At 54.2% G+C, this 9571-nt stretch overlaps 1 protein-coding gene across 1 annotated transcript; it reads right to left on the bottom strand.

Moving 5' to 3' along the window:
* Positions 1-328: 328 nt before the first annotated feature.
* On the bottom strand, positions 329-8607 carry PI16 (peptidase inhibitor 16). The gene is made up of 6 exons (XM_068558463.1): positions 8437-8607; positions 4254-4475; positions 2330-2439; positions 1967-2055; positions 666-1343; positions 329-450 (listed from the first exon to the last, which is right to left on the bottom strand). Exons 1-6 carry the CDS (start codon positions 8605-8607, stop codon positions 329-331), a joined length of 1392 nt encoding a protein of 463 aa, XP_068414564.1.
* Positions 8608-9571: the final 964 nt, after the last annotated feature.

Below are 9571 nucleotides of genomic sequence, written 5' to 3'. Positions count from 1 at the left end.
GTCCCTGGAAGAGCAGGACTGTGGCCACAGGACAGCTGGAGAGTGGGCACAGGCCACAGGAACACTGCTCAGAACAATCTGCAGCTGGCTGAGGGGTGGACCTCCCCAAAGGCAGAGGCATCCTGGGGCAGTGCCAAGGGTTGTCCCTGTCGAGGCCTCCTGAGGGCACAAGCCTCTGGCCTGGAGTCTGGCTGGGGTGAAGGGGGGCTGCTGGGCCACAGAGAGGACCTTCCAGGAAGCTGTGGTCTCTTATTGGAGAAAGACAATCCAGAGTGGGCATGAGGCTAGGGTTCCCCCCATGAGGCCTTGCCTTTGAGTGGTGACCCCTTCAGAAGATTCCAGCCAGCACCAGGGGAGGCAGTAGCAGCAGTCCCAGGAGGAGGCCCCAGACGTGCCCAGGGCTCGAGTTCAACCCTGACTTGATGCCATGCTTTTCAGGGCCCTCTGCACCTGCAGGAAGGGAGAGGCTTTGCCTCAGCCTGGAGACAGCTCTACCTGACCTCCCACCCACCCTACCAAGGCATGCACGTGGGGCCCAGCAGCCAGGGAGGAAGCTCCTACTCGGAGGGTGCATGCCCCGCCGTGCCTATATCGTCTATACTACAGGCAGGGTGCTGACATTCTGGAGCCAGGAGGGAAGGTAGGATGGGCGCTACAGGCCTTACCTGGCAAGGAAGACTGCAGGGCCAGGGTACGCCCACCCATGGCATTAGCGGTGGCAGAGGCACTGGGGGAGTTGGACAGGGACTTGGAGGAGGTGTGCCCCTTGTGCTCCAGTGTGGCCTGCGGCTCACCTGGCTTGTCCTGCGCTGGAAAAACTGAGGCCAAGATCTCACTGGAATGAGGCGACTTGGCCTCAGCCTCGCCCTCCTCCTGGGAGTGGGGTAGCGGCTCCCATGTCCCCGTCAAGGACATCTTGGGCTGCAGAGAACTCTCTGGGCTCCTGGAGGGCATTCTTGTACTGCTGGCCTCTTTGTCTGCTGATTTGGGGGTAGGATCATGGGTTGATTTGGGGAGGGTAGCCGGTCTCTCATCCAAGTAGAGTAGGCTGTGAGTTGCCAAAAAGGAAGGGACCTCAGTTGCTAAGGAAAGTGGAGCCTCTGTTGCCATGGAAGGGGAGTCTTCCGTTACTAAGGAAGATGGGGCCTTGGTTTCTACAGCAGGTAGAGCATTTGTTGCCAGGGAGCCTGAGACCTCTGTTACCAAGAAGGATGGAGTTTCCGTTGCTAAAGAAGAAGTGATACCCTCTTTCCTAGAGCCTGAGGCTTCTGTTGCCAGGGAAGATGGGGCCTCAGTTACTAGGTAAGGCAAATCCTGAGCCTCTTCTGGGCCTCTGATGGGTTCTGATAAGAGAGACAAGGCCTGGCATTAGTGCTGCAAGCAGGACCCCGCATCCCTCACCCCACCACAATCAAGGTGAGGTGATCAAATGTCCTACGAAGACACACACACACACACGCACACACCCTCTCCAGCGAATATGTCCCTCATTGATAATGCATGTTATTTCTTGTGGCTGACAGTTGCCCCTCCATCCACCTCCTTGTCCAAGTCTTCCCCTCTCTACACACGCACTTCCACTTTCTCAGGGGATTTCTCCCGCTAGATTCCTGTTCCTAAAACACCCATCGCATTGCAGGCCTGGCCTTTGGAGTCCCTCTGACCAACCATCTGGCCACGCCCCCCACCTCCACCCCCCCACCCCCTGCGCTCAGGAGCCCCCAACTCTCCTCTACCCTCTGCTTGGAGGGTAGAAAGCTGGTCACTTGGAATGCCAGGGCGCCAAAGTTGTGCGCAAGGAGGGCAAAGCAGGTAAAGCAGGCTTGGGAACCCGGAGGAGGTGGGGCCGCTGAGGGTTCCTCCTCTGGCCCATGCACCACTCTGGAGCCTTGGAAGGCACCAGACCATCCAGTAGGCGTCCCCTGCCTCACCTTCCTCCCCCCGCCCCACCCCACCCCGGACTCACCACACAGGGAGTTTTCGCAGTGGTAGCCCAAGGGACATTGGGAGCATGGAGTTCCCTCCTGGTAGGGCCTCTGCCCCTTCACGTTCCCCCTGCAGGAGGCGAGGAGGATGCTGGGGGGAGGGGGCCCCTGCCAACCCCTGTTGTACACACACCTAGTCTGGAAGCGCTCCCTGGGTCTTACTTGCCCTGAACTAACTTGTTGGGCCGATAAGAGCAGACTCCCATGGGTGCCCTCGCAGCTCCTCCAAGGGTACAGGGTATGGTCCCCAGATTGGCCCCCTTCCTCCTCCTTAGACTGTGTCCAGCTCAGCCCTCCCCTTGGCTCTGCCCACCCCCTTCCCCCAGGGCTCCCTCCCCACTCACGGGGGCTCATAGTTGCAAACCAGCAAGTGGATATTGGTCTCCTCAACGCCCTGGAGCTTCTCACAGAAGTGGGCACCACAGCCAATCCTCTCTGTCTTGGCCCAGACCACCTGAAGGAGGGCAAACCCAACAGTTTAGCCTGGGCAAGATGGCTCCTAGCTAGTGTCTCTCTACATCAGCCTTCTATGAGTGAAGAGAGGAGGAACCCTATATGTAAGATCCAAGTCCCTGAGGATACACAGCTTCAGGACAAAACTCTGAACAGGGGGCTTGGGGGGAAATTTGTCCCAAGCAGCCTACTCTCCTCTACCAGCCACACACACTATTTCACTAGGACTCTCTCCCTCTGAAAACCTTCCCCTTTGATAGACCCTCATGAATTCTTCCTGTGGGCTCCTCCTAGAGGCCCTTGCATTTTAAACAAAGGATATAACAAAGGAATGAATCTCAAATGGGAGAATCTTAAACATCAGCAACAAGCAAAGGCCAAGGAAGGGAACAGGAGGAGCCATTTTGGAAGTAAAACTTCCCCCCAAATCACAAGTAAGCAGGGACCTGCCCTGCCATTTCTAAGTGTGGGTCTCCTAACTGGTAGAAGGCGTTCTGTCTTAAGCATAAATTTTAAAAAGTCAAAACAACCTTTGTGCCCTGCCATTGGCTGAGACAAGCCAATATAGCCTCCCTTTGCTATTTCTAGGCCCAGTCTGCCCAGGAGTCACTCAAACTGAGGCCCGTTTTTTGTTGTGAGATCTGGCTCTCGCTGTTAATTCTGCACAACTCCCCAGGATTGGGGTCTTGCTGCTTGAATCAGCTGAGGGTTCCCGAGGGACCACTGTCGAGCATCTCCCAGGCAGAAATGACCCCAGAGTGCACATGCACTCAGCGTTAGAGAATACAGGGGTGGAGATGGGGCAGCCCGACTCCTGCTGGGCACTGACAGCAATTCCTGCAGGAGGATGTATGTACGGGGAGTGTGAGAGGTGTCAGGGAACAGAGGGAAGGGGGCAGGGAGGGCTGGGGCCTCACAACTTCCTGATCTGGGTGGGTGATGTTGGGATTTCCTTCTCTAAACATCAGCACTAAAAATACCACCCAAAAGAAACACTGGAAAATGGAACCGGTGGATACGGGTGGGAAGATGGTTCATTTCCTTTTTCTTCTTTTAAAATTTGTCATGTTATTGTTTGAACCACAGATAAGCATTGGGAGGACCAAAAAAAGAATTCAATAACACTAATGTTAATTCCCCTACACACACCCCTATGCCCCTTGTCTGCAAACTCAAAACTTTCAAAATGCAGTAAAACTCTGACATAGCAAAGAGTGACTGCAAGAGGCAGGAAATGCTCTCAGAAGGCTCTCCGAAACGTTCACTTGGTGACAGCTTGCTTTCTTATTTTGCATGTAGTTTTTCAAGGCAAAAGAAAAATTGTGTATCTGCTTTATCAGTCCCTGGCAGATTAGAAGCAGCAACTTAAGACACGCTGAGAAATGACAAGAGGGACAGTGAGGGAGAGAAGACCGAAGGCGGGGGGAAGCGCTTCACTGCTGGGGCAAACAGCTGTGTGTAACCCAGAGGACAAGACTGCTTAGAGCTCGATCAGGATCGCCTGGCACAGTAACTACCCTCCAGGAAAAAGGCTCTGGGACACCTAATTCAGGTCTCTTCAGGACCAGGAGGCCGAGAGGGGCCGCCTAGGTTTTCAAAAGATTGTGGCTTTTAAAGAGACAACTGAAAATGGTTTAGACGGTCTGAGAAGCAGACTTCGTTGGGGGCCTGGACAACACATGAATTGCTGTGGAGAGACGACGTTTATGAAGGATGCAAGCGGGGCTTACGGACTCCCGGGCTCTGAAGGGAGAGGTGGCCCAGCCCGGCCCCGCCCATTGCCCTGTGGCTCCGCCCGCCCGTCCAGCTTCGCACCTGCGTGTAGTGGCCGCACATCTGGCCTGTGGCGCAGGTGGCGGCGCTGAGGTTGTAGTGCTCGCGCTCGTGGTGCCACTCCTCCATGGCCAGCGGCACGTCCAGGCCCTCGTCCGTGATGGCGAACAGGTTCTCGCCGCGCCGCCCGCGCTCCTTGTTGTGGCCCCACACGCACTGCTGCGCGTAGGCCTTGGCGAAGGCGGCCAGCTCCTCGTCCCACCTCTGCGGGTCAGGTTGCGAGGGGGAGGTGAGGACGCCTCGGGCTCAGTGGAGGCGGGAAAGGAGGGTGGGAGAGGGAGGTGAGGATGTCCACAATTGGGTGAGGATCAGAAAAGAAGGTGGAGGGTGTTCTGGAGGCCCTCTGGAGGCCGAAGACCCTCCCCTCCTTGCGGGGTGGCTCATGGCCATGATCTGGAACACAGCTTTGCTGATGGGGAGCTTCTGTGGGGAGGTGGGAGGGTGCCATCCCAGGCCATGGAGTTAGGCAAACTTGGGACCAATCACCAGCTGTGTGGTTTTAGACGCATTGCCTAACTTTCTGAACTCTCATGGGACTTTGGGAAGAAAAAATGAGATGATGTTTTTGATAATGGGATTATTAATTAATACTAATATCATTCTATTTGCAAGGTGGGTGGTGATGCCCCTGCCAGGGCTGCCTGAACTGTTCTGAAGCACACACGATGTCCAGTGAGATGTTCTGGGGCTGGGTTGTTTATTCAGCCATTCCACTCCCTCTACCCACCCACCAGAAGTCTGACTTGAGGGGCCAGCACCCCCTTTAACCTCCCACTCTCCCCTTGGGATAGCCCAGCCTCTATGGCTTTACCAGCTCTGGGCTTCCCTCCCAATTGCTCTCTTGTCAACTGGACAACCCCTTTCCCCAAGAAAATTAAGTGTGTCTGTGTGACCCTCGCTGAGAGGCCTATTTTCAGAGTCTTGGTGGCCCAAAGAGCTGTCAGGTCCCAAAGGCAGTGTTCTCCAGGGAGGACCTCAGGTGAGATGGTGGGAGGGGGCATTTCAGGTTAGAGGGCCTCTGAGGTTCTGTGTCCCAGGCTGGAAGGATGGGCCCAGTGTGGGTGGGAAGACAGATTAACAAGGCATCTGACCAAAGGATTGAGGAGGGAGGCCTGGATCCCATTAAACTGTCCTTGGCCTCTCCTAGAAATGGATGGCCTGGCAGCAACTCTTGCTCCACCCTCTGGGGGCCCGCCAGCTGCGGGAGCCAGACAGCCCATAAAGTGCCAGGAGCTTGGGTGACCCTGAGGGGAGGGGGCTGTGTGGCCACACCCACCCCCCATCCCAGGGCTCTCAGGAGCAGCTGCCTGGAGTGCGGATGGGAGCAGTGGGCTGGGATAGTAAAATGCTGTAAACTCAGGTGAATCCCTTTCCCTCTGTGGGTATTTTTGTCCCAAGTCACTGGTCCCTGAGGCTCTCTCAAACTGGTAGTAGTGGAGGATAGGGAGCGGGAAAGGGGCAGGGTGCTGGAGACCAGGCTCAGGGTGTCTGGGACGACCTTCGGGGCTCCAGACTAGACTGTAAGCTCCTTCAGCGTGTCTGGCACAGTGCTGGCCCAGAGCAGGTGCTCAACAGACATTTCTCAGCTATTGATGACTGAGACACAGCCCTGCCTAAAGCAGTCTCTCCTACAGAGCTCGGCTGTAATTTCCATCCTGACTGGATGCCTGGAGTCCCACCATTAGAGAGTCATTCCTGTGAGTCTTAAGGCTTCTCAGTTGTCCAGAGACCCCTGTGGAGGTTCCAGAGTCACGGTACCCACCCTCATTGGCCACTTGGTCACCATTTGAAAACAAGTCCATTCATTCATCCACTCACTCACTCATTCATTCAACAGTCCTGAGCACTATGCCAGCCCTGGGGTGACAGCAAGGACTAAGAAGCCCAAGTTCCCAGTGTCATAAACCATTAATTGGGCCACCATGTGGTAACTGACAGATATGCAATGGGTAGTATAGGGGCACCAAAAGAGGGCCATTTAGTGCAACCTGAGGATGGAGAAGGAGACATTAAGCTAAGTGTTAAAAGATGAGGCATTGGCCAGGTGGAGAGGGGAAAGGCATCCTGAGCAGAGGGCAAACGTGAATAAAGGCATGGAGATGGGAAACGTTTTGGTGGGGGAAAGATAAGCTGCTCGGGTTACTCGAGGAGAAAGTGTGAAGGAGAGGAGGCTGGAGAGCTAGACAGGGCCAGACACACAGAGTGGGGCTTCTCAGGAGCTGGAGTTTTATCTGGAGGCAGCAGGGAGCCAATGGGAGCCATGGAAGGGTTTTGAAAAGGGTCAGGCCAGTGTGTTGGATCATTCATTCTGGTAGTTAGAAGCCAGAGGCTGAGAAAGCAGGTAGAGGCTGTTCTAGAATTCCGTGGGAAAAGAAATGAAAGACTGAACCAGGGTTGTGTCAAAGAGATGGTGGAGGGGTGGGGGGAGATGGGATTCAAGAAAAATTGAACCTTCTGGGAGGTAAAAGTGGTGATGATTAGACTTGGAGGCTGAGGGAGAGAGAAGAATCTGTGATAACCCCCACCTGCCTCACCCTGGATCCATTCCCTCTTCTGTTATCAAACACTTATTGCACACTTACTGTGTGCCAGGCCCTGTTCTAAATGCTTTACACATAGTCACTCATTTCATCCTTTCAACCACTCTACAAGAGAGTTATTATAGTGTTATCATCCCCGATTTACAGTTGGGGCACAGAGAGGTTAAGTAACTTGGCTGAGGTCACACAGCTAATAAATGGCAAAGTCAAGATTTGAACCCAGGCCATCTGACTCCAGAGTCTCTGTATTTACCGCTGCTGAAGCTGAGCCTAAGCCTTGTCCCAAATTTATCCTAGTGTCCCAGTCCAGCCTTATCTCCCCCTCCTTAGATCACTTCCTACCAGGCAGCAGCATATCCCATCAATATCTGAACTGCTTCCTAGAACGCTGCCCCACTCCTGAGGTCCACCTCTAGCTGTCTACAAAGCAGCTTGCAGCCTGTGTAGCCCCCAGCCTCAGCCAGCAAGACTCTAGGGTATCAGGGACCTACAGATGGGGAAACTGAGGCCCAACAATGAGTTCCAGGCCTCAACTGGGGAACTGTTGGCAGAGCTGGTAACAGAATCGTGAGCTCCTAGTTGTCTGCAATTCCTGGTTGCCAAGGCCGACAGGGCTGTGAAGGGCGGTGCTGGGTGCATCTGTGGAGCCCTTCCTAGATCTTTTTCATAGGTCATCCTGTCTGACCCTCAGGGCAGGGACTGCCCGCACCATGCGATCAGGAAACAGACGCCTTTGAAGGTAAAGGGTCCACCCAGAGTCACTTCAGCCGATTGGACAGAGCTGTTAGAACTCTGGTCTTGGACCCCTGGTGCAACCTTCCTCTCAGGCACCAGCTAGGGGGTCCCTGGACACTGCCCCTCACCTAAGGGTGACTGGAGAAGAAGGGCCAGTGTAGCCCTCAGGGAGGGCAGGAAGGGGGTGAATTTCTCACTTTATCTCTTTCATGTAAATATACCCTACTATACTAAAAATATATGTATGTATATATTTTTTTAGATTTCATTTTCCCCCTATTCATTATTATATCTGTGAGATTCTGTCCATGTTGATAGTTATGTAGCTCTAATTATGACATCATTTTACAGATGGGAAACTGAGGGTCCTTACTAGGTTAAGGGACTCACCCCAAATCACAGGCCTTGTGAGTGGTCGAGACAGATTTTGATCTGTGTGATTCAGAGCCCTGTCTACTTCTGGTTCCTGTTCTCAACCCACCTCCTTAGTACATCCCTCCTACTCTGGGTGCTGGGATTCATCCTGCTGCCCTGTTTTTTCTTCTCATCTCCTTGGAAGGTATCTGAAAGATCGTTTCACCAAGGTGTTAGGAACTTCCTGTGTTCCCCCTCCCTGGGGCACATGCATTTTAGAAAGTGCTGGGAAGGGGTCACTGGATCAGGGAGCAGGGCTTCCAGGCCTGGCTCTACCAGCTATGGGACATGCAAGCCCCTGAGGGACCAGCAAGTCCCTCTGAGCCCCAGTTTCCTCATCTGTATAATGAGGCTGCTTATGGGGGCCTGTGAATTCTACAGTGTCAGGGACTCTGTTCCTGCCAGAGAGATGAATCCCTGAGATAGCTTACACTCACGGCGTGAAAGGAGTTGGTGGGGGCCCTGGTCACACTTACCATTTGCAGCATGTTGGCGGCCGGCGGGGACACCTGGGCTCGGTAGAGATTGTGCAGCTCCACCATCACGTGCTTTTCATCATCACTGAGGGCTCCGGCGGGGCCCATGGCAGCCCCCAGCAGTAGCAGCGGCAGCAGCAGAAGGGCCAGGAGGCTGCGGAAGTTGTGCATGTTGGCCAGTCCTCTCTGCCTCTCCCGTTCAGGGGTCTGGCAGCTGGAGTTAAAGTCCTTCCCACACAAGCACCACCCCGGCTGGGGCGGGCGGGAGGGGCTGTGTCTGGAGGCCTGGCCCAGTTCAAACAATGTCTCGGGGAGGGCTGGGTGCTTGGGTCCCGACCAGAGTTGAGTCCACTCCCAGCATTTATCTCCCCTCAGAGTCCTTGGCCAAAGCCTCCTTTCGCTTGGTAACAGGGGCTCAGGCCAAGAGCTGTGTGAGTTCTGCAGTCCCTCCTGAGTTGTGGACAGGTCATCCAAGGGCAAAGTCACAGTAACCTCTGCAACGACTGCTTGCATCCCAGGTCACACCCACTGGGTGCTGAGGACAGGTAACAGGAAGGGAGTCACATGGATCCTACCCCCAGAGGACTGGGCAAGGTGAGGAAGCAACAGGCGGCGTGTGGCAGGATGGAGGAAGACACGATGTATTTGGCAAAGGTTGGGCCAACCTAAGTCTGAATCCTGGTTCTGTTCCTTTTCTAGCTGTGTCTTTGGCAGTTTTCTCAACTGAACCAGTGACTACGTAATAGTACCCACCTAACGGAACTGGAAGGAGGATTAAATGAGATCAAATATATAAAAAGCACCCAATAGTAACTGGCACATAGTAGGCTCTCAGTAACAGTAGACGACAACCACCCAGCCTTGGAATAGGCTTTTCACTATGGCTACAATTGTGGCTTCCGTGTGCCCTCTGTGAATGCATGTGCTTGAGGTGCTCATTTGGAAGTGGGATGCTGGGACCCTTCCTGCTCTGAATATGTAGAAAATAGAATGTGTCTGTTTTTGACATCAAGAGAGAGCAGAAAAGCAGAGTGGTGACTGAGTTGATATAGCAGGAGCTCTGAGGGGGGTGTATTGGAAGGGAAGTAGGCCCAGTGGCCAAGCACTTGCATTGTAATGACCATGCAAGGGCAGG

This window comes from Eschrichtius robustus, chromosome 12 (genome assembly GCF_028021215.1).
Source record: "Eschrichtius robustus isolate mEscRob2 chromosome 12, mEscRob2.pri, whole genome shotgun sequence".
NCBI classification, from domain to species: Eukaryota; Metazoa; Chordata; class Mammalia; order Artiodactyla; family Eschrichtiidae; genus Eschrichtius; species Eschrichtius robustus.
Note: the sequence above shows the minus strand (reverse complement) of the source record. Positions and strands in the feature narration are given on the sequence as shown.